Here is a 25607-nt window from a genome sequence, read left to right as displayed (position 1 = left end):
ACACAATCAATGTGTAAATATTCACAAAAACTAACATAAAACCCACTTCAGCCTCCATAAATCTTAAGTCACTAGTAGTACGACCGTAAATGGGTTAATGTGGGTCAGAGCAGGGCCATGTGGCACTGAGCACAGATGAAAGCAGTAAGGGGGGGGGGGCAGCAGCCCCCCCCCCCCCCCCCCGATGTACTCCTGATGAGCAAAGTGAGCAGGTCTGTCAGCCTGCTGACAGCAATCAAGGAAGCCCCATGAAGCTCTCAGCATGTTCCCAGTCTTTTCATTACCAGCGCAGGGAACAGCCTGTAGTCACAGGCGACCAAACAGCCATGACATGCAGCCACAGGCTTACCTTCGGCTCGCACGGTGAAAGGGGAATCTCCGGGTCTCTTGGCCGAGAACTGGCCCCCAAGAGAGGTCATTAGAAAGCACAGGCTGAAGAAGCCAATCCCCACCACAAAGATCCTGCAGAAGAGAGACAGACAGAGACAAGAGGGTAATTGCGTGGCTCATAAGCATGACGAGGTTAGAGCTCATGAGACAGACAGACTCTGAATGCACAGGGAAGATGTAGAACATGACAAAGAGAGTTCACATCGAGAGGAGCTCTTTGAGGTAACATCACTTTAAGCCCTTAGTGAGGCTTCATGGAGTGTGGACATATTTTCCAAAGTTCATATCATACCAGTGAACCCGGACAAAAAGCACTGTGTATTCGCTTGACTGTGTCAGCTCAAATGAACCATTGCACGGATGGGCTTTCTGCTTCACACCGCTTTCACTGAACTAACATCAAAAATAAAAGCTTTGAATTACACGCGAATGGCTGCGCGTTAGGGAGAACAGTGGACATTTCTCAGCTTCCCAAGCATTGAAAACAGATGCTCTGGAGCGATGAGCTTAAGACTGCTCTGCACGCTCCAGGAGTCGTGCTGAGAAAACGATTGGAAATAAACATTTTGGGAGAGGGGATACAGATTGTCACGCATTTTCATTCTTTATACAACAGCTTGCTTTCTTGAATTTGTATAAAGGCAGAAAAGTGACAGAGCAGAGATGCTGCAGACACCCAGCTAGAGACTGGGTGAGTGATGGTGCTACACAACGTGTGAAGCTACGGTGAAAAACTGAGATTTGATATTCATGGAAGCATACACGCTGTGTGAGAAAATACAAGTAATGTCCCTATAATTCTGCAGTGAGACCTCTTCCCTCCGTGCCATCCACTGAACTGTACACAGCATGTGCATGTGAGTTGCTCACTGACAAGTTCAAACTGATGTGGAGCCCAGGCAGAGCATAATGCATTAACTGAATTTACATTAGGTAAAACATTAGGGAACTTTACCCCCTTGGGAAAAGTGGCTGCCTGTACTGGCCTGGAGACCATCGCTAATGAGTCCGTGTGTACAACCTGTCTGGTCAAACTTGGGAGCTTTAATGAGTTTATAGCTGCTTGATTTGCTTGGCTTTTCACCTGACTCCAGCTGCTGGTGCTGAAACTTTTAGCTGCTTAAGCAAACGTTAATGACGGCACAGCGGGCATCCAGCTGCTCCAATGAATGCCAGGGTCTGGACGAGAGAGGTTTTGCAGGAAACTGAAGAAAACTACTATACAGTGACACCATGTTGTGCATTAAATGTTTACATGGCAGTGTTATTATTTTGTCTGGATTTTTCAGTTTCATCTAACAATCTTCCTTTTCCTGAAAGAAAATTTCACATTGTATGAATCAGCCAAAGGAATAAAGCAATATATATATATATATATATATATATTACATGTCAGTAATGAGGTTTCACGCTCTTACCTGAATGGCTTGAAAGTGAGAAGACATCTCCTCACCATAATGAAAAGCTCGGTGCTGGTCGCAATCATTTTCCACACGCGTACAAAGCACCGGGTCTCCTTAACATCGCACACGTCTGTGTGGCAAGCAGCGTCAAAACCATAACTTTGGACCACAGTCCCGAGGCTTGACTGCGCGTCTGCTGCAGAAACGGGCAACTTCTCAGCCCCGGCGGCTGTCCGTGCTGTGCTGCGGGTGAACAACTTCAGCGGGAATCCCGCCGGTACGTCCTGCAGCAGCGGATCGGTAGTCCTCCTTCAGGTTCTCCACAGGAGCAAACAGGAATTAAAGAGAAAAAAAATCGTGCTTTTATGACTGCACCCCTGTTTAAAGTCCTGGACATATAGTGGCATCAAGCGCAGTAACGCACGGCTGCCAAGTTCCTTGAAACTGGCTGACTCTCTCGTCTCACTGTACGAGCAGATCCTTGGCAGTGGCTCGTTTACTGATAGCGCCATCTAACGACTCAGCCTGGAAAGCAAAATTTGTCCTGCGTTTATTTAAAGAAAACAGACCATGGAAGAACAAACAATCAATAATTACAAAGGCGTCTAAATCCAGTATGAGTAAGTTGGAAATTTTATTAAAGTGGAAACAAGTCATATTAATGTAAGTGTTTGCGTGGTATGATAACATGCTAATCCTATTGCTGACAGGACTGATATATTCACCAAATCCTTTCCAGCATTAGAATAATGACAGTGAACTATTCATTTTGACATCAACTGCACGAGATTCCTTAAATCTGATTCAGTGACACATGTATGCTAAATCACAACATACACACGCACGCACACACACACACACATATATATATATATATATATCACAATAGTTCAAAATTAATTCATGTTATTTATAAAAAAAAAATAACACCATTTTAAAACGCAATATTGCTTGGAATACAGAATACTCAGTCTATAGTGCAGTGCTTCTCAATTATTTTTTCTCCGCTGCGACTATAAATAATAGTAATAATAATATGTAATAATATTTAATAATATGGTTTACTGAAGTAGCATTCACAAAGCGGGATGATTGTTGGCAATATTCGGCACGTTTTGGCTGAAAAAAGTCCAGCTGCTTATCAGCATGATTGGGATGTAATGTCTTCAAGTGGCGCCTTAATTTATTTGGCTTCATGCTGTCCGCTGCCAGCATGTTTAGACAGTAAACACACCGGTCTGTCGTCTCCCACTGTAGTCACTGTAGTGAAGCCAAGCGCTACATATGATTCGTCATATTTCCTCGTCTTAGCTTTCGGGTGAGTTACTTTTGTCTCATTATCTTCGTCTCTCTCCGCCTTTCTTCTCATCCCTGTTAAAAATTTCTTCATGTTGTCTCTTAAGGGTTCGTTTACTGCACTTCATATCGCCTGCTCGGTGCAAAATAACCGCTACACCATAGAGCTAATACTCCCTGTGCACACTCTGACAATGAGAGCGTCACTGCCAACTACTGTAGTGGATGTGCAATTACACTTTATTCTAGTACGGCAAAAAAAAGCATGTTCCCCAGGGTCACACGCCCCCCCAGGGGGGCGCGCCCCACTATTTGAGAAGGACTGCTATAGTGTGAAAGAACTCACAAATTTAAAGATAATATTACTCTATTACCGTAAGAAAAACATCCCCAAATCTTTATGGGTTGGCTCAACCTAAAATGTAATGATAATCATAATAATAATTGGTTCAGTTTTATTATAAGCCACTGGACTACATTCTTGATAATATTCGGTCATAGGAAGTATTACATTAACATGTCAATGTAATGTAATATCAATTCAGTTTCATTTCATACATTTTGTTACATAACTGAAAAGTTGTGAAATTGTGAAATTTTGGACGTAACAGAGATGTTATTGAGGTCAGCTTATGCATCAGTTTTATGACATCTGGCAAAACTACAAAATAACTTTCCCCCGCTTACAGGCCCAGTATAACATGTCTCAGTTATCAGGGACAGATAACTGACACCCCACCCCCCAAAAAATAATAATAATGTCTGAGGGCCAGATCCAATGTCAGGGTAATGGGCATCAAACAGCAGCTTCCTCTGTTGCTGTGGCAACGGTTTTCACTCTTGCTATGTTGGACCTTGGCACTGCTTGTTGCTGCTATTGCCTCTTGGCCATCAGCCCAGCAACAACAGCTCTGCTGACATTACAAGTCCAGGCTGAGATTTAAAATGCACCGCTGGTCAGATCACATCACATCAAATGACAACATGACTGGTCTTCATCTGACAGGCTGCATAGAAAACCTGCAGAATAACTCAGGAAGAATATCAGTGGGAAAAAAAGCAGATTACGTGTGTGTGTACTGCAAGCACAACTGACAAAGGTGACTGACAAAAATAGCCTATTTATTCGAAAGCAGCATCTGGCATTGGTTGCAAAAAATGAGCAAAAAAATGTTCACTGAATCTGAGATAAGCTGTCATACCCTTTTGATGAGAAGAGGAATCCTAATGACTCCTGTGAAGAATTTGGTCAAGGACAATACCACCACGATATAATGTGAATAATTCTTTTTGTCTGTATCTTATTTTTCTCCTGCTTAATTTTCTCCTGTTTTAAGTTGACCTCTGCATCACTCTTATCCAATATCCAACATTTATCTCACTGAAAATTAACTGCTTCTCTGTTTTAGTTTGTCTTTCTCTCCATCTGTCCACTTCTCTCTTCCACCGTAGATCCTCTCTCCCTGCCACTGTTTGATTTGAACTTCCACTGCTTTACTGAGAATCCACAGAAGCAGATGCCCAAGGACAAAAGAGCTCTGAAAAGTACTGCCTTTATACTAAATGCCATATTTGTATTTAACAAGGAAATATACAGCTGGAAAAACAGAAGTGGGAAATGCGGGCTCAGGGGAAAAATTGAGGATAATCATATGCACTGAGCATCAATGTTTTCCATCAAAGTGGAAATAAGTTACACTGACTCTCTAATGCATCCAGTGTTTTACCAACGTTTATCTGAGACTGAATCCTAAGCAGGGAAGTTCACAGTACTGCAGCCCACATAGCCTTCTTTGCTCAGCTTCACTCACAGCAGCTAAAAGACAAATACCTTATTTTTAAATTATTATTTTTCAAGAGGAAGTTCTTGTCTCCAGTGCCCTTCTCTGGATTCGACTGCCATAGTGCTAGAAAATTAGCCTATTTTAGTACACTAATTTTAGCACACTAAGCACACCCTGCTTTGACATTCATTCCTCTAAGCAACTGCTGAACCACATAATTCAGCATGTTTAAGAAAGAGAAACCAGTGTGTGCCATTCTTTTAAAAAGGCAATAACTGCCAGTTCCACACTGAGCCACACTGATTTTTGGCATTGACTGATTCCAGCCATGGAATGAAATGAAAGACATGATTTTCATTTAAATTCTGTATTTTTTTTTCTTCCTCCATCCTGCTGCACTCACTTACAGCGCACACACTGACATATTTATCCATCCATTTATATATATTTTAATTTTGTGAGTAACATGGAGGGAATTCTGTTATTCAACCCTACCTTGTACACATGATGAGCTGCCTCTCGGAGAGGAGCTCTCTGCTCACTGATAGGTCACCTGCTTTACATTGCCATGGATTTCCATAATAGCCATTAGTAGAACTGACAGTGATGCACATCACTTGTGATGCTGTAATGCTGAGGCTGAAAACATTGCAATAGTCTTAATGTTCATTTATAAAGTTCCATTAAGACTCGGCTCCATTAAAGTCTTAATGGCTGAGCACATCAGAAACAAAGAGCTGCATGTAACTGATGTTTCACAAACATTACAGATCAGCAGAAAGGATCCATCTCTATGGCCGAGTCCTTCTCCTCTCTCTCCTCACTCTGCAGACGGTTTCGCTTAACAGTTCAATGAAAAATATTTTATTACGCTTAAAACGATTAATATTTCAAATGTTCTCTTCAATCAACACCCTTTTCACAGCAGGTTTCCCATGTGTGCACAGCAGCATCTCACAAGTTACTTTCACTGTTTCAGAGATTTTTCTGTCATCTTCACACTAAACCGCCTGAAAAAGAGCCGCTTCTGTCAAAATGGGGGACTTACAAATACAAGTGTGAGTTCACATTCTCACCCAGAAGTTTTGCTATAGAAGCAGATCAAAGTTGTGTGAATGACAAACTTTCCAGAAAAGCTGGGAAATCCCAGCTCAAGTCTCTGGAAAGTTTTGACTTACTGCTGGATCTTGCACTCTTACAGCCTGAATGTTATAGTTTAACTCATAAAATTCAGAAATACTCCATTTTGTACTATATTAGTTTGAAAGCTTTACTAATAAGGAAGAGCATTGAAAGTCTTCCATTGCTAGAAGTATATCCATGTAGTACAGCACTGTTTGCAGTATCACCACAAGCAAAGTAGCAAGTGATGAGAGATGCTGGAGCCTTATATCCATTTAAAATGGAGAGTTGGCCCCTTGGGTTTGCAGCATCTATCCCAAAGTGTTGAGTGAGGAAGATGCCGGGAGAAAATTCTTCAAAGTCACTGCACACTGGCTGAGGCTGAACTCTTTAAACTGTATTTATCTGCCATCATGTGATCTTTAATGTCAAAGATAAAATGAAGAAATGGTGACAAAAGATTGAAGGTCTCTACATTGCAAAGAGTGTCATTATAATGATTTCTACAGTATCATATTCAGGTGGTCTGTCGGTTTTTTTTATAGATGTGAACCGACGCTTGCAGGTTAACAAGGCTTGTGAGGTAAAATCTATATGGTGGCTTTGGGCATTGCAAAAGAGCTTGAATTAAATGAAAAGCACTTAGTATATTTCGTTTGTAAGACTGCACCTGTGTTTGTTCAGCCTTCACGTCGTGCTGTATGGTGGAAATTCAAATGAGTTTCATTCATTTTGCAGACCAGAGCTGCAACACTGAAATGGTTCTCATCAGTTCTTTTGCACAGATGAGATCCTGACACATCAAAGAAACCTTTTTATCGCAAAGATGATCACTCTTCTCCCTTTAGACTTTGTGTTTCTACTTAGACTTTGTAATTTTTCTGTTTGTTTCAGATCCTTGAGAAAAAAAGAGAAAACAGCATTTCACATACCTTTATCAGTCTTTGTCACAACTCCAGCTGCTCTTGTTTGGTCATTCCTCACCTGTCCACCAGGTGTCCTCTGTGCACTCCCAAGCCCTGCACACCAGTGGCTCATTACTGATCAGCCTCTGATTTCCCAGCAGCTCTTCCTTTCTAATTACAGTCTGTGTATACCAATTGGTATTTCTTGTTTGGCAGTGTGTTTCAGTCTTATTTTTATAAATGCTTGCCTGCCTCAACTTGATAGGAGTTGACCTACTCTTACTTTAACAAAAACATTTCCCTCCTCTGGGTATTCATAAAGTTATGTGATAGAATATGTGCTTGTCTATAATTGCAAACTCCTGTACTCCTCATTGTCAGTAACTTTTCATTCTTGTCATGAACGATCACTTTGGTATTTGGAGATGTCTGGGCAGATCTTTGCTACTGAATTTAGGCAGCAGTTTCTGGCTGGCACAAGCAGATTACTTGCTTTTATCTTTTAATCTGGTCTATCTCCACCACACAGAGATCACAGCTCTTTTTCTCTAATTATTCTGAAACTGGAGAATGTGGGTGGGTGGGTGGTTTTAAAGTGCAGGGAATGAAAGTAATGCTAAATCAATATAACTTGAGTGCAAGTAATGCTGTGATTTACAGAGAGACATAAAATGTTTTGTATAAATTATTTATGGGTGGAAAAATGATTTGTTCTTACAATAAACTTGTAGCCAACAGGATTTTGGAAATCACACTATTACTTTAATTACAGACAAGACTGGGTGTTCCTTTGTTCTTACAGACACATTCAAGGCAAAAATGTAACAGTTCAAGAAAGTTCAGCTACATGAAAAAAAAACCTGACTGTTCTGTCCACTCCCTGAAGAAAAAGACAGAACAGAGCAAAACTTAATCCTGAACAAGCGATGGCCTATCCCTGAGTTTTTTAGTGTTGCAGAAGAGTAATCTTATATCCTCAAATTCCTTGTTGCTTCTTTGGCAAAGTCAACCTGGATCTTTCCCAACATACTCTGATATTCCACCACACCTCTGCGAATAAGTGGTTTGAATGAGTCAGAGTGGTACGAAGTGTTAATTCAAACCATACAGTAAAGTGGTGTAGAATAGGCTGTGTACAATGAGGCTGAGGGAAGTGTATCTCAAGCTGAAGCATCAGAACAGTCAAATCTATGATGCTATCATTGATTCTGTCAGTGAGGATAGACATTTCACTTGTTTGTCTTTCATTCAACTACTGTCATTTTAAATGTTGTCATTATATCAGAGTAAATCTCTGTCTTATTTCCAAAGTGACTTGCCAAATTGAACTCTTATTCCTCACTTCTTCTATTTCTGGACCTTTAATACAAATTAATCTTGCAGTGCTCTTTGTTAGGGGCAAGGTTCAAAACAACACCAACCTAGGAAACCTTTAAAATATATTCATGTATCCACTGGGTTTTAAATATAGAGTCACACTGAACTGCTTACATGGTAAGTTAAATATGAAGATAACTCTTCAAAACTCCTCAAAAGAAGAGCAAAACTGGTTCAAATCAGTTCTTTAACATATCAATAATGCACAAATATTTGCTAAAATTTTTCATTCTATGACTTATTAAGGCTAAGAACAATAAAATAGAATAATATGTTTTCAGCCAGAATTAGGCATAAGCACAAAAATTGAGCTACATATTTATAAAAGAAAAAAGTAGGTCCAATTTGCAAATAATAATGATAATGAGAAGAAGAATCTGTCTGCAAAAGGTTAGTATCAAAATAACCATTTTCTTTTACTGATGGTTCAGTAAAGGGGAAAAGACACCAAACTACCTCTCTTCCTGGTGTTGTCCCTCATTCATTCCAGGGCATGTTTACTCTTGCCTTCGAAGTGAAAACTGACACCACATGATCTGAAGTAGTTCTTAAAGCTGAGGCTGTCTCAGTGAATGTTCTTCTGCACAACACGTCTTCTTGAGCTGCAGCTCATTAAATGAAGACATTTATTAGCCGCATGTTAAGGAGAGCACCATGGTGAGTACAGACAAGCTTGTTTTACCTCGTGTAGCATAGCTCTCTTGTTTTTGCTTTAGCTCATCTAATGAGATAAATACTGATTTTAATACAGATCATGAGTTTCTACCCTGGCATAAGAACACGGCATGTTCATGGCTGGATTTCCATCATCTGGTTTACTTCAGCTGTCAGCATTGCTGGTGAGGCTTTATATTATGCATGAACGGAATGTATATTGGGACAGTTTTTGTATACTGATTCAAAAGGGTCCAGTTTATCAAGGACATTTCACAAAATATGCGAACAGTATTGCATAAATTTTGTAGAACTGATTTGTCAGTCGGTTTCTCTTGTATTTATTGTAAATATCCTATTGTTACAGCTGCAAGATGTAAGAATTTTAGTTTAAAATATTCAAAAATTTACTAAAATTATCTGCAGAACGTGAAGAAACAGTTTTGACATGAGTTTTGACATTACATCAAAGATGTATATGTAATGTGCTACAGAGGCAGCTACTGAAGGTAGGTAGCTGTGTTCAGTCCTGGTATGGCCGTGTTCATTTGGAGTGCGTTGAGCCCAATTAAGCAGCCCACTCACTCAGCTCCACTTCTGATGTCCATTCTGGTACTGACCCCTGCCAGCTTTCCCAGCTTGGTCCCCCCAGTCCTTCTCCCGGTGATTCAAAGCTCCTGTACTAGCAGCATAAACAACACAGACACTCTCTTATTGTTTCAAGCTTCCAGTCCGATGCATGGCTGACTGAGCTGACTGAGCTAACAAGCTAACAGCAGCTAGTTATAACTCTGCCCCCTACTTGGTTTGGAGTATGAGTTTGACAGCACACCACTTCTTACATATCACTCTTTTAACTTACCTTTGGCAAAACTTACAGCCAGTTTGGTTTCGCTGAATAATAATCGATTTATTGTAATTTTTACCCTTTGGGTTTTGTATGGATCACACAAACAGGAGAGGCTAAGGAGTTGTGAGTTCACAGGTGCTGGTAGGTGAATTTTGTTAAATTTGGACAGAGCCAGACTGCCTGTCCTGCCCATTTTTATACAGCCACAGTCTGACAGCAGCCCCACATCTAAATCAACTGTAACTCATAGACTGAACATTTGTAGACTGCGTTCACAGAATAATTATAATGTGATACCAGTCTTTTTAATAGTATATTTATGTGAAAAAGGCAAAAAAATTAAAGAATTTCCCTTCAGGGATAAATAAAGGAATTCTGATTCTGATGAGTATTGACATTAAACTGAGTAATAAAGGGAAGGGGATGTAGATAAATGAAGTCATTTAGCAGGAATCATGTATGTCATGTAACTGTGTTTTGTTCTTTAACCTTGTCATCCCTCTCTCTGATAATTCAGTCACTGAAGAGGTGAAGCTACAGACCATTTCCCAGGTGGTGTCGCAGTGTGGAACAAATGTGTCACTGCCATGTGATGTCGCCTCATCACAGCAGTTGGATATTATTAAATTTTCCTGGGTTGGCAGAAATATAACTTGTCTACATGACAGTCCACAATCTGAACCTGGGGTTCTGTGTGAAAAAAAGAGCAAGTCTCCCCACGACACACTCACTCTGACTCTCCTCAACGTGATGCCAGTAAACCAGGGAAGCTACGTCTGCAAACTACACTCCAAACAAACAGTCAAGTATGCCGCAACTGTTGTCACAGTACAAAGTGAGTTAACTTTTGATTTTTTAAATTGTTTTTGTCTTTTTTTTATCTTCCTGTATCTCTCTAAAAGTTATTTATCTTTACAGATTGCTCTGGAAGTTTCAGTGCCTCCATCAATGCGTCTCGCGCTGAGTGCTGGTTCAGTGGACTTTACCCCTCTGGCCACATCCACTGGTTCCAGGAAGACGTTAACTTAACAGACTTTGCAAGCACAGGGGAAGAGGAGGACCAATATGGACGATACAATGTCTCCAGCACAATAAATATAGAGAAAAGAAACCTGAGCCAGCCTTTTAAATGCTCACTGTGGATACCTTCTCTCAGGAGTTATGTTCACACTCTTGTGCCACCCATAGCTAAGCCGCTGGAAACATCAGGAAGCGTGGTCAAACAGCAGTGGATCTTTGTAATGGTGGGGATCATGATGGTGAAACTTATGACATAAAGGAACTGTCAGTACCTGATCTGGGTGCAGCCCGATTTGGCCTGATCAGGTCCTGGCTGATGGACTGTTTTAACCCTAAACAATCCCCAGCTATTGACATTAAAGGCCCTCATTTTGGCACATGAGTAAAACAGATTGGGTTTCAGGTACAGAACAGGAACCAAACACGTTCTGGTTTTCACATCAGCATGTGTTTGCAGAAGATAGGTTGACGCATGACAAAAAAAGTAAAAATAGAAATAAAAATGAGCCAAACATGAAAAAGTTTAGAATTAGGTGTACTAGACTTTATCATTTATCCAGCCTAATACATACTGTTTGTTTCCACTGAGTGGGCAAGTTTTGTTTTCAATGTGATCTTTAATTTCTTGCATTTGAGACCCTATCTAGCCAGCTGTGCTCTCTGGGAGCTGGCAGGTTTTTGTGCTTCCAAAATCTCAAATATTTCAGTGATTTCTAAATATTTAACTGGTAAGGAAAAAGTCAGCTATTATATTGTTCGGTTTGAGTAAAAATTTCAAAGTGAATTTTGGCACTCATAACACAGATCTTTTAAAACAAACTTGCACTTAATGGCAGCACAGCATTTTTCATAAAATGTGTCCACAGAAGCTCATGGATTCACTGAAATCATTTATAGCTAATGACTATGAACTCTGAGAGCATAGAGGACTGATTAAACAGTGTACAGTTTTTCTAGAAAGCAGGCAGTAGAAAATAGCTCCTTTGCTAATGCAAAATATAGAAAGATTTATATTTCATAGCCAGTCTTCTGGTCTTGTTTTATACTCACTTTAAACAGGGAATTACTTTTTTACCTTTACTTCATCTCAATGGCCAGAGGGAGGCAGTCCTCTCACGCAAGAATACCTTTTGCATGTTGTAAATGCTGTAAAAAGCTCTTTTGAGTATTCTGGATGTAAATATATGATCAAGAGAGGAAATTTGCCAAGCAGTAGTTAGGCAACAGAAACAAACATGTTTAATGCAGACGTGATTTATGTGAATGTCTTAGAAATTACCTGAAATTACCTAATACAATACAGGAAGCAAAATAAATAGAACAGGGACCTACAAGGCAAAATATGCTCTAAAGTCCTGCCAGTTGTGTTTCAGTTGACTGTTTCTTTTTATTTTGTCTGGAAAAAGATTGATTTTCTTAAGACAGTTTGTCAACCACAGGTCATAGTTTTACTGAACTCTAAACTACTGATGATGTCAATACTTTTCACTCAAATTATTGCATATTTTACTTTTTAGAACGTAATTATGCTACATAATATTGTGAAATGAAGTGTATTTTGTGTGAGAAAGCTTTGCAGCAGCATGTCAAAGAAAGTCTCAGCAGGACAAGAGTGAACATTTCTTCTATTACGCCACATTCGAATCTTACATGTCCTTTTGGTAGGATTTGTACATGGTGTCCTTCACTGCTTCTCTTGAGAACAGGTAAACACCTGCTGTCCTGACTGCACGTGTTTGCTCATGTATAGTATGACAGCGTGTCTGTGGAAAGTTTGTTTGGTTATTCAAGTTCAGATGTCTACACATTCCTCACTTCACTTCACTGCAAAGTTGCTACAGTCTGTAGGCATGCAAGCATTCAAGGAAACTACAGCAAGTGTCACTCAGTGAGTCACCAGGCCTCTAAAACATTTCCGAGCCCCAGGGAATTAAAATTTGGTTCTGTGTTTTTGTTTGGTGTTCTCTGTTGGTTTGGGTTTTAATAAAGGTCAAGTGAAGGTGACCACAGGAGTTAAAGCTTGTTGAATGTGCTTTTGTACCCTGTTTTCAAACTGCAACCAGGTTTTGTTCCTGTGGATGGCAAGACATAAACACTAATGGATGGACTGTTGTGTTTTCTGTGCTATTCAAATAGTTATTGCATTTCTTCTTTTGTGAAACTGACATTAGCATCCAAATTCAGAAAACCCAATGAAGTGAAGTGGCAGAGCAACCTCAACTCTGTATCCATCCAGTGCATTGTTTACATTCAGCCACCAGCAGGAGATGAGTCATGAAGATAAAATCACAGTATATATCAACAGTGGGTAAGCCATGCAAGCAAGGACAAGTAAAAGAAAGTAAAAACCACTGGTCTCCTGCATTAAATTGAATGTGTGGATATTATATGTATTTATACGAGAATATAAAATGTGCTGCCGCTCAATGAGTCAGAAAGACAAACAAAATCCATCCCCATGCAGGACCTTCCAAGGAACTGGAGCAGGAGAGGCAGTGAAGGTGCAAATGACCTCAAGAGACCCCTTTGAGAGCAGATTCACATCACAGATTAGATACTAAGGAAGGAACACGGACACTGGATTTATTTGTTCTAGTAGAGCAACAAGAAAATTGATTAGACCTGTTGGAGATCAATAGGTAGTCAAGCAAACAGTCAGTCTTTTAGATAAACGTGAGTCTGGGTCCAGTGTTTATGTGTATTTTAAGAATATCATTATTGATCCTCTTCTTGTTCTATGAGAGGATACCACTCAGCACAGTAAACGTGAAGTTAACGCCAGGAGCTAAGTAGGTGCTGGCTTCACACTTACTGTACAGACATGAGTATGATATCAGTCCTTACAAAAATGTTAAACAGTATTCTGTTATGAACAGAAAGTTTTGTGTATAAAATAGAGATTATTCCTATCTTCGTGGGTACAGTTAATATCCACTCACTGTTATCTGATGAGGGATATTTATATGCAAATAATCGCTCATCTCTTTTCCAGTAATACAAATTATTTTGTGTCAGAAATAATGAAATATTCTGTTAACTACAAGAGCCATTTGCCACCCACAAACTGGTTATTGGTGAAAACTCATGTATCATTCGCACTCATTCCTATCCACTGTGAAATATCATATATATACAGTGCATTTCCTAGATGTTTCCAGGCTTTGCTGTACCTCAACCTCTGGGTTTGCAAAGATCAACAGGATGGAGTTGATGTCCTCCCATCTTGATGAAACAATGTTGCCATGGTGAAATGAAGCTGCTGGAGCTCTCCATAAAGACAATGTGTTGGCCTTTATCTAATTTGTTGTTTTTCTTCTCTTGGTGCATTAAACTGTCCATCTGAAAGACCTCTCAAAGGCATTCTAATTCAAGGAGCAATCTGACTCTTCCTCGAACACCATATGTTTAGAGGTACCCATGCAGAGTTTGACTGAGACAATGAAGCAAATACTTTTACTTTTACTTATTTAGATATTATTTGGAATCATGTGAAAGATGACTTCCTGTACTAATGAGATGAAAAAGGAAAATAAGAAGAAAGAAAGTTTTCTACAGTAAAACATCTTACCTCTCACATTGTCCTGTTAGCCACTTTCAAGATTTATTTGCACATTTCAGGCAGCTCAGTGGTGCTCTTGTCCCCAGCTGTTAAAGAGGCAAGATTTGATGACATGATAATGGTCACAGGACTGGATGAACCCAGACCTGAGTTCACAGCTTATCCTTATTCACGTGAGTGCAAAGTGGATTCTCAGAATAGTGTACTCTACATCCTTTGGTGAAGGTATTACCTCCATCCTCTTTATGTTCTCTTTCACAGATACAGAGCATATACATGCATGCACACACACACACACACACACACACACACACACACACACACACACACACACACACACACACACACACACACACACATATATTCACATTTGCTGTAAAGGAACAGGGGTGCATTTGTTTCTTATATTCAATAAAATGAATATTGGATTGGCATCTGACACACAAACTGCCATTTGTGAGACATTAAAGAGAGTTCAGAGGGTGCAAATTGAATTGCTGGACCTTTTGTATTTATTTGCCACAAACAGTCAATGCACTAACAGTATATTAGCTGCAAGATAGCCAGCAAAAGATGTATAAACCATGTATGTCATAGTGTGAGATTACAGTACTTTTTGTAATTTCCCTACAGTTTCTTTCTTAGTTCCTCCTGTCTAGCTACATGATTTTCAAAATCATTGTTATTAATACTGTCATTGTCATTCCAATACTGTCATTGATACGGCTGTTGTTATCCATCTCTGAGTATGCATCCCCCACTCTTTTGCCCTCTCTCTCTTCCACAACCCAACGGGTCAAGTCAGGTGGCCGTCCACATTGAGCCAGGGTCTGCTCCAAGGTTTCTGCCCTTTTCCTTGCCACTGTCACCAATTGCTTGCTCATCGTGAAGGTATTTATCATATTTCACTAGCCATAAGTACTTGTTTCACACTAAGTAGTTTGCATACATTTAGTGAGAAGAGTTCTGGGAGGAGGTTGTAACCCAGGTCCACTGTTTTTCTATTAACTTGTGCTATAGGTTAATCCAGCACAAGGTGATGGACAGAGTGCATTACTCAAAAACTGAACTGAACTGAACTATATTTTCCCATCAGTGTCTCCTGAAGGTTTTTCTGCTGAAGGTTTATTAGCACATCTTTTTTGATTTTATTTTTTGATTGCAATTTTCAAGTGGCTCCCAAAGGCCTCTTCCAGAGACATTCAGCCCAACCAGGGCCTGGCCATCTCTGGATGCTCTGCAGAGACTTTTGAGATGCCATATGACATGCACGTTGCACTTCACCTAGCAACAGTGGTTGCTAAGAAACTTATTCTCCTGACCTGGAAGTCTAGCACCTCACAATGCTTGGTGCACTGACAAATGGAAAGACTGTGTCTGCAGAAACCACACACAAAAGTCTTTTGTTTTGAGGATCAGGGGTTTTTGGATCAGTGTGGTAGATAGCTCTATCTATTAATTCACATTATTTTACCTTGCTCCCAAGATGTTACTGTGGCAACATTTTTGAGATATTATTTACGTTGTCTTAAAACTCAGAGGCAGCCTCTTGTTTTGTCCTGCTTGTATTCTTGGTGCTGTTTTTCTGTCTAGTGTTTTGTATGTTCTCAATATATTTTTTTCTCTGTAAAGTTAAGTGCAGACAAAGTACTTAAAAAATGTTAATGTACTGTTATATACATATTTTCATGTTATTTAGTGAAATGTGGCCGTAATTTAAAGTCTTCAATCTTCACATCAGACATGTTGAGTGTGTTCTTTATTGCGTCTTTTACTCTTCACTCTTCATTGTGAAAAGGTGTAATGTAAATGTTTGACATGGTAAAACTTTTTCATCAAACCCTGTTTATGCTTGTTAATGGATCTGTTCTTTTAATGTATCTCCAATTTTACTTCAACTGCTACCTAGAATAAATTTATCAGTGATCAAAGACACCATTTTATAAGTCACAGTAACAGTCCAGATGTGTAAGCGGGGAGACGAATTGTAACCATTAATCAGTAGGGTTACTTTTTTTTTTCAATTGATAGCAAAAGTGGAGCTCTGCTGCAGGAGAGTCATCAAAAAATCGAACATCACACACTGAACAGTTATATAACCTTCCAATTATTTTATCTGACTGTTCAGCCCCCCCCCCCTTCATTCTGATCCCCCAGCATTCTTCCATCTGTGTACTGAGCACCATCAACACAAACAGCACACACTCTATGTAATTACACTCAGTGTAGACACACTCACAAAGTGTTGTGGAACATCTTGCACTACCAACAAAGGTAAAGAAGGAGCTGCAATAAACAACATAAGAAGGCTTTGTCCAGTAATGGTTACAGTCTACGACTCGTGCAATGATGGCATGAAACAACAAAGCAAAATGTGTCAATTTATTTAGCTTCCTTGGGAAATACCATATCATTAGTGTGCGAATAAAAGGCTACTGTTTGTCTTGAGGCACTTGACCACTGTATTATTTTTCAACATCTACATTATGTTTCCATAATTATGTCCATTAAAAAGTTTAAAAAATATGTTCATTCATTCAACATATATGATGCAACATATATGATTATGGTACATGCAGCTCTAGGATCTTTAGATTGATTTTTTAAAAAAACTTTTTAATACTGTTTTCTTTCACATGTTTGGCTTTGATAAATGTCTTATTATGTTGGCGTAATGGTGATTGTAACTGTACAGTATATCTACTTGTATGTATACAGTGTAGCTGCAAACACATGTTGATTGTAGTACAAAAACTGTATATTTTTGGCATGTGTAGGAAAGGAAATGTAGCTGTTGCCACGGTAACAACTGATGAGGATGCAAATCGTTACTCTCTGAAAATCATTTTATTTTTAATTCATTTTGTGGTCTGCTGGGGTGAAACTTCATATCTGTGTCTTCACACAAGAATACAAAAGACAAATAAGAGTAAGATTACTAACCATGTCTGGGATCAAACAGGTGTGACGCTATTCAAGCTCAGACTTTAATCACACACTTCATGGGCACATCATGGGCTACATTTGGCTGCAACGGACTGGTGCATTGCAAGAAGTAACTGGAGCAAAACAAGTGTACAACATGTGCATGAATGCACATTTGAAAACAAATACTTAAGATCCGGGACAAGCATTGACCTTACATATTTCATTTCATCTCTGGCTCCTTGTTGAGTATGGATATAATTAAGCTGCATGTACTCACTTCAGCGCTTGCAATCAACCTACTATGCAAGGAGAGCATGTAGGCCAGAGATCAGATGTTTTCAGACAGTCACAACCAAATGCCATCCTGTGAAAATGAAAAGATGGTTGACAGCATAATAAATTTGCCTCTTTCAGTTGCAAAGAAGTGGAAATGCCAACACAGCGAGTCAATGGTAAAAAAATACCACAGACCTGTTTTTAAAATGACCCTAAAGCAAAGCATAGAATTAAAACATCAACAACTGTCATACTTATCCTGTACTGGAATACTATACTGCTGCTTCACCCTGAGTAACACCATCAGATAAAAACCAGGTGTGCTGGGTCCATGGAGTCTACAGTCATCCCATTGGTGGACATCACTGGTCACATTACTATCCATTATCTCGCTGCATTACACAGTCAAACAAAACCTCAGGTCAGGTGTCCCACGGAAAGCAACCACGGCGCCTTCTCGATGAGATTCATGACACTTTTTACACTTCCATGTCAGAGACAGAGTGCAGTGTGTGTGTGTGTATGTAAAGTTAGAGATGGAGTGTGTCCCTGTGTGTTTGCAGTCTACAGCTGGCAGTCCACTAATACTAGGACATACACTGGAAAATCAGGTGAGAGCTCAGCATGGTTGAACTCAATGACTGGTGAAGAGGATGGTGTCATAGTTGATTCAACTCAACCAGCTCTGTGTACAAACAGTGGAGACCACCTGCTACACTGCTGCCATGCTGCACTGCGGCTTTATCAAGCTTAATAAGTAAAATTACATGTTTCTGTGTCTGTGGTTATTTACAGTATAGCAACAGTTTTTTCAGTTTTATGTTGACATTGTTTGCTCACTTTAAAGGCAGGAGCATGTGATTGGTTGAAAAAGAGGATGTGAGAGCCCCGAAATGAAAAATGACATTAAGAAAATTAAAAAAAAAATTACATTTACTGATATGACTATCCTACATTCATTTATATATCCTACATACATACACCTTACATTCTACTTTATTTTGCACAACATTACACTATTTATTTGTTGTATATACACTTTTTATATTGCCTTGTATATATACATTGCTACTTTTTATATTGCTGTTTTTAACATTTTGTGTAGCTTATTGTGTGTATTGCTGCTGCTGCACTGTAATTTCCCAGCCTGGGATCAATAAAGTCTATCTATCTATCTATCTATCTATCTATCTATTTCACAGTTATTTAAATCAAAGACTTTGTTACTGTAACTAACTGCAACAACAGCAGCATTCAAAGATGAACCATGTGTCGACCGTGACTCTACTGTATTTATACTTTGATTCTTGTAGTATTGTAAGCATTTTATCTTCTTGGATATGAGGATATTAAACCACAAATATCGCAAATATTAACATTAATTTAAAAATGTCATACAATAAAAACATTATAAGACAGGAAAAAAAATCTCTATTTTAGTCACGCTGATGCAAATTTCACCAAGGTTGCTGAGCGCCTGAAGTGTCTACAGTGCTTGAAGAATGTGTTCACCTTGAAGAAGGCACAACTTAAACCCAGGGCCTTCCAAACAATAGATGAGAGGATGTGCTTATCTCGCACAGAGCAGAATGTGTTTTGAGACAGAAAACAGTCAGATATTTATGCTGTAAGTCTTTCTAAATCCCCACGGGATTATCACTCAACATTCCCTGAGGTAGAATGTTGCATAAGCGTCAGTGGATGACTTTTATTTATATAGTTCACAAATCAAAATGTCTCAGTGGACTCCTAAGTGGGTCATTGGTCATTGACATAATTTCGAATGTGTAAGCACCATGTTTAGTTAACCACCACATTATCCAGACTTTACAGAATATTTACGATGAGAGACAGATGTAAATGCCTTCATATAAATACCACCTCTTAAAAAAATGTATTTTGCAGCTAACGGCTACTAATTAAGTTAACTAATTAACTAAGTGTCCTTGAAGTGTCCTTCCTTGAAGTGTCAGGCTGTCAGCGTTACTACTTCAGCATAGCTACAACAAATTTTGTCACAACAAAATGTGACTGAATGACCTCAGTTGTTTTGTAGCACAATGTGTAGACGCCGACTCTGAGAGCGTTGGCCTTGGCCTCATAACACTTGATATAAAGGCAGCTTTTAACTTTCTCAAGCATTGAGAATCACACAGCGCACATTACAGTCCTTCCTTTAAGAAAACGTAAGCTAAATACCTACCCCAGGAACTTCCATTAGTATAATGTTCCATGGACAGAGCTGATAGTCAGGTGCACTTTTTGAAACACAGTGAGAACTTCTCAAACTGACAGCCTCATTTGTTGATGATGGTATATTTTGTTAAGTCAGAATTCTGCCTGTAAATTGTGCTTCGGAGGTCAGATCACTGCACTAAAACTTAATTTCTCAAGCCGCAAGGTGAGAAATCCTGCATAAGCATCTGTCTTGCACACACACAAACATTGGAACGTTTTACTGTCTGGTCATGGTTTGTGTTCATGATACCAAGTTTACAATGAAGAAGGTCTTTTCAAGCACACCTTTATGATATATATTTATGACTGGCTGTTTTCATCTCTCTCATACGTTTTATCTTAGATGAAGAAGCTCAGAGAGGAGAATGGGTGCGGACCTGCCATTCCCATAAGAATGTACTGATTGTAATAAAATGAAACAGCAAAACCATGACATTTATGAAATGACAATATGGATGTGAAACATTTGTGAAGGACTGATAAGCTCCCAAAACAAACCAGCAGGAGAAGATATTTACAGTGTGACGTATACAGCAGCAGAAGCTGATCTCCGAGCAGTTTATTTTATGTTAATTATATGCTGGTTTCATTTGTATGCACAGTTCACACCGTTTCATACGTGTCAGTCACCAGATACAGAACTGAAAAGACTTGTGAGGATTTAACAGGTTTATTTTCATTCTGAACAACATGCAAGGCCAAATGCTAATTTTCTTTAACTAGCATGAATTAAATTAAGTCTGATGTTAACTGTAAATTAAATTTCTAATTCCATTAAACTTTTTCATACTAATTAAAATAGACATTATTGTTTGACTGGTGGTTGTAATCATAAGGCAAAGAATGAACTACTCTGTGTGCAGTGCAGCTTATTACTTCCTTATCACACAATTACGCTTCAGAAAAAAATTGAACATTCAAAATAATATTATCACAAGGTTTTACCTTTTCATATTGAAAACAGCAAGAACAAAAGATAATGTGTTTAACCCCATGTTCATCTGCACTGTCATAGTTTTGAGAAAGATTTGACAGGTTAGCCTGTGCATTTAATGGGTAGGCCTTCTGGACAATATCCACCACAGGGGGCAGCGATCAGCAGCTCATGACTTTAAAGCATTTATAAACGAAAAGCTAAGTCAAAAATCAATGTGAATGATGAATGAGTGTGGTTAATCAGCATCCTTGTCAACCTTCAGACACAACAACAAGAGGAGACCAAACCTAAGTCACATATCTGATCTTTTTCCCTCCTTAAAATTGTTTCAGAGTGGAGACAGGAAGACAGGAGGAGGTGGGCACTGAAAAATGGGATTCTCAAGGGAATTTTCAGGATAACTATGTCCACAAACAGTATCATTGTACACAAAGTGAAAAGGGGGAAAACACATTGTTCAAAGACAGTGGATCCCATAAGGTCTAAATCCCAGCACTTCAAATACTGCAGTAGTTGCACGTTCTACAGTGTTTACCTCTATAACAATAAACTTTTTACTTGATATAGATAGAACTAACAGCCTAGAGTCCCCTTGAGGGACTCTAGTGTAAATAGTCTTTTTCTTTTCTGTACTGTGTACAGCTGCAGGTACTTGTTTCCTTCTTTTTGAATGCACATCCTTTCCTTATCCTTGCATGCTTTGCACCCTCTATATCTTGTTTGCTGCTGTAACACTGTAATTTCCCAGTTATGGGACTAATAAAGGATTATTTTATCTTATCTTATCTATTGCACATCAGAAATAAATGTGACAGCAGCCAATATCAATAAAGGTCAATATGGAAAACTTATTGTGATCATATTTTTTGCCATGTTTCTTACTACAGAGAGAAACAAGCAAACCGCTGTTCAAATCACATATATGTTTGCTGCAGACTGCTCCCTGATGCTTTGGACAACAGTGGAAAGCAGGCTGGGTCACTCTTAAACACACAATAATGAGCACAGAGGAGCACTTAAAGTCTGCAATGGTCCTTCAGGATTTGTCAGAAACTCTCGTAGGGCTGTGGCGGTGCAGATCACAGTAAGCTCGCCATGCCCAGAACATGATGTGCCGCCCACTTTTAGGAATTTATTGACCAAGCTCATCTATGGCCCTCTTCGAACTGCATAGTGATGGTAGATTCATAATCAAAAGGTGCTTTCAGACTTCGACTCAAAGATACATAACTGATGTACAGAATGATAACGTTTAACGGCAGCTTTTAGGATTAAGAGTTCTTGAATTTAGGGAATTCTCCTACTTCTTAGGCAAAACAAACTAGTTAAAAACCCAGTGGATTATGTGAGAAGAGTATTATCACAGAACTGAAATCAGAGGATTTTTTCTTAGCTCATAAAAATGTATGTTCTGTGGATACATGGTTTTCGCAGAATAGAGATATGTATTTCTTTTAACTGTTTGTCAGTTATATAAAAAAGGAAGTGCACCAAAGCAGAGATGGTAGCCTATTATTAATGTTTTAGCAACTCATTTGCTACTGCTTTACAGATCTGTTAAAATCTATTAATTATCAAAAGCATTAGATCTTTGGCTGGTGTTAATCCTCCTCAAAGAAAATTCAGCAAGTAATGTGCAAGTTATTAAAGTTAATAACTTGTTAATATATGAATTTTGTACTAGATGCTGTGCAGCTTTTTTGTCACCATAACAACTGAAACATTGTTCTCATTTTTACTTTGTAAGTGATCTATAAAACATCTGTATTCCAAATAGTTTAACAACCATTTGATAAAACCTTCAGTTTAGAACAAATGTGTAGAAAGTAGTACCAAGCAATGTAACAGTCATCAATCGTGATGACAAGATGCAACAAAAAGTGTCCAAGCTGTAAATGCGTCAAAGACCTGACATTCAAAAAAAAAAAAGAAGTAAATTAAGAATGTTCTATGTTGTCTAAAGTTAGTGATATTGATTGACTCTTATGGGTTATACATGTATAACTCACTCCTCTTCAATGCAACAGACAGTAAAAATGCATTAAACAGTTTCTTTTACATATCTCCATTTAGAATACACTGCACAGACGGGAAGAGCCATTTAACTCATAACAACTAATGCCTCCTCAAACAGAGAGAAGCGTTTCTACAGCAGCAAGGTGTAATGCAACCGCTCTCCGATGGCTAGCTACTGTTGGTTCTCCCTTCACCATCGCCACCACACCTCTCATTATCCAGGACATCATGTTCCAGAGCCAAAGGACAACATCAGAGGAGCTGCAGTCAAAACTTAGGAGGGAGGAGGTTTGAATGCACACTGGTGAGAGTGATCTGCATGTGCACTCTTGTTCTGTATAAGGTCACAAAGCCACCGAGTGAAAAGGATGGATTAAGAGACAGGACAAGAAATTAGTGAGCTGGTATCAGTGGGCTTCAGTGGGTTTTCTGATCTGCACTTCTTGTTCACATACAAGAAGAAGAAGAAGAAGAAGAAAAACATTTGAACAAGTCAGTGTTTAAGTCTTATTAAACATTAAAGTGCTGGAATTATTATCACCAGGTTTTAACATTTGCATGCACCTCTTTGTGACACTGACAAAGAGAGACAAAACAGCATCAAGCTGTCTCCCTAGTGACACGGATGCTGAGGAGCTATGATTTAAGGGCAAAATAAATAAAGCAAACATAATTTGTGTCCCCGCTTGGCTAAAACCTGAAATGTTAATCTCTGGTAAAGCAGTGGCTTTACGCTCTGTGGCTTTTCATCTTAATATACAGTACCTCACGCAGCTGCAGTCTGCACAGGTGAGCGACCCATCCAAAAATGTGTTGTCAGATCACTCACTCATACAGTACATCATGTGTATATGTTTCATTGTACCCTGCAGAATCAGAATCATGTGTTACATCAATGGCAGATTATGTTACTGTACCTGATCATCCCCCCCCATGAAACAGTCTATCAAAGTCACACCAATGAAATCCTACTGCAGTTCATGGAAGACACAGTTTTGGCTTCTGAAATGTAGGTTTTAGACATGCGGTGTACTTATCAGTCAATGAAATTATACTGTACAGTTTCTTGTGTCGATAAATAAGAACAAACAGTACTCTCCTATTCTGCTCTACACGTACCAATTTAATGACATTAATAGCCTACTGATCTTGCCTTTAATCCATGGGTAAACAGAGTGTGCGGATCCTGTGTCTGTTCCATGTCTGTCTCCTCTGACTTCATCATACCCTCCAACGGAGTGTAGAGTACTTAAATTGCCCACTTAGCTCAGCTGTAAAGCACAAATGACTTTACAACCTAGTGCAGTGTTTCTGGGTCAGCCTCTACCACAGCTTATAGTACATCTGTGTTTATTTATGCCACAACAAGATGTTGCAGTCTATGGTACACTCCCATATTAGCAGTTATTAGGAATTGTTTGCCTTGCACTCTAAATTCCTGCACGCAGTGCAAACTTCTAGACTCCTGACCTGTTCACCTGAGTTCATATCAGCAGCACAAGTGGAGCAAAGTGTGACAGGGTTAAAACACTAACAGCATGATTGTTTGACTGAGGGGCTGGGCTGTCGTTCAAATCAACACACCCTGCTAAATACACACAAAGAAACAAACTAAAGTAACATAAAATATGCATACATACTTACCCTAAAATCATCTACTAATTGTTTAAATCAACACTCCACCAACTCTATTACAACTCCTGTATTGGTTCATTAAACACATTGTCTAACTTGAGTAAATGTCATCAAGTACCACCTCCTGAAACTAGATCCCTCCCTTTTCTTGGTATTTTCCTTATAACTGCAAAGATACATACTGAACAAACAACAGTAATACAGAATAAATAATTTGTCTTTAATTACTCAGTGGTGAGCAGTGAATCATTGATTCACACTGAATCAACAGAGTGCCAGGTACAGAGAGAGAGAGAGAGAGCGCTTCACTCCTCTGTGACCCAACACCTTGTGCTCTGAAAACAGTGTGTTCCTCCCATTACCACAACTAGTCATCATCACAGACTGACATCTCTGAGCCACTTAGGGTGACCTGCAGCTCAATACTTCAACAAAATACTCAGGCATGTCCAGCGGGGGTCAGGGGGGGCACTGACCACCTGATTATCTTAAGTATGTGTGGCTATTACTCTGGCATCCCAACAACATGCACATTAGATTAACTGGATACTCTACAGTGCCCCTATTGTGTCCCGGGATAGGCTCCAGCCCCTACCCGACCCTGCACAGATAAAGCAGTGGATGGGTGGATGGATGGATGGATGACTGGCTATCTGCACAATGAGAGGGAATATCTTCTTTCAGAGCAGCTGTATGATGAGTATTTTTTCAGTGTGTGTTGTTTTCCTTTGTATGTAGCCTGCATCTGGTGGGACATATGTTTCTGCAGAATCTCTGTCATCCAGGAGCCATCCAAGAGCTTAAGTTGGGGCCACTGGACTTCAGTTTAAAGTGAAGGCCTCACGTTTCGCCCATTCAACCCAGTTGCAGTCACACATTGTCTGGGTGGGTCTACCATCTAGCCAGTAGGTTTAATACCTGGGAATCCCAACCAGTTAATCAGAATTGAAGAATGAGTGAGAGCTGAAATGTATTCGCTTTAAACTGAAGTCCAGTTGCCCAAACTTGAACTCTTTTGCACAACTGGAGGTACAGTTTCTTTTTGAGGAAAAAGACCAGTCACACGTGGTGCTCTTCTTAGGCAGTGTTGACTGAGCTAAAACTTTACATGTTCACAGTGACTGTTTAGCAGGTGTTAAGATTAACAAGTTAGCATGCTAACATTTGCTAATTATAACTAAACACAAAGCTGAATAGAGGCTGATGGGACTGTCATT

General features: G+C 39.3%; 2 protein-coding genes across 4 annotated transcripts in view; one reads left to right on the top strand and one right to left on the bottom strand.

The window, feature by feature from the left end:
- LOC124073672 (alpha-1,6-mannosylglycoprotein 6-beta-N-acetylglucosaminyltransferase B) overlaps positions 1 to 7045 on the bottom strand; it is a 55984-nt gene extending 48939 nt beyond the window's left edge. The window contains exons 1-4 of one of the 3 annotated variants that reach the window (XM_046416071.1): positions 6928 to 7045; positions 2218 to 2318; positions 1809 to 2111; positions 350 to 462 (exon numbers count right to left, since the gene is read on the bottom strand). In XM_046416071.1, coding sequence (XP_046272027.1) covers positions 350 to 462; positions 1809 to 1876 — 181 coding nt within the window. In that variant the 5' untranslated portion in view covers positions 1877 to 2111; positions 2218 to 2318; positions 6928 to 7045. Of the gene's footprint in view, positions 1 to 349; positions 463 to 1808; positions 2319 to 6927 lie in introns of all 3 variants that reach the window. The other 2 variants (XM_046416073.1, XM_046416074.1) reach the window with 2 other exon arrangements.
- Positions 7046 to 8806: 1761 nt separating this feature from the next.
- LOC124073898 lies at positions 8807 to 12909 on the top strand. Its single transcript, XM_046416450.1, has 4 exons — positions 8807 to 8934; positions 9029 to 9116; positions 10299 to 10616; positions 10700 to 12909. The coding sequence occupies exons 1-4, from the start codon at positions 8932 to 8934 to the stop codon at positions 11056 to 11058; spliced, it is 768 nt and encodes a 255-aa protein (XP_046272406.1). The 5' UTR covers positions 8807 to 8931; the 3' UTR covers positions 11059 to 12909.
- The last annotated feature ends 12698 nt before the right edge of the window (positions 12910 to 25607 follow it).

This window comes from Scatophagus argus, chromosome 16 (genome assembly GCF_020382885.2).
Source record: "Scatophagus argus isolate fScaArg1 chromosome 16, fScaArg1.pri, whole genome shotgun sequence".
NCBI lineage: Eukaryota > Metazoa > Chordata > Actinopteri > Scatophagidae > Scatophagus > Scatophagus argus.
This window is presented reverse-complemented; position numbering and strand designations above follow the sequence as displayed.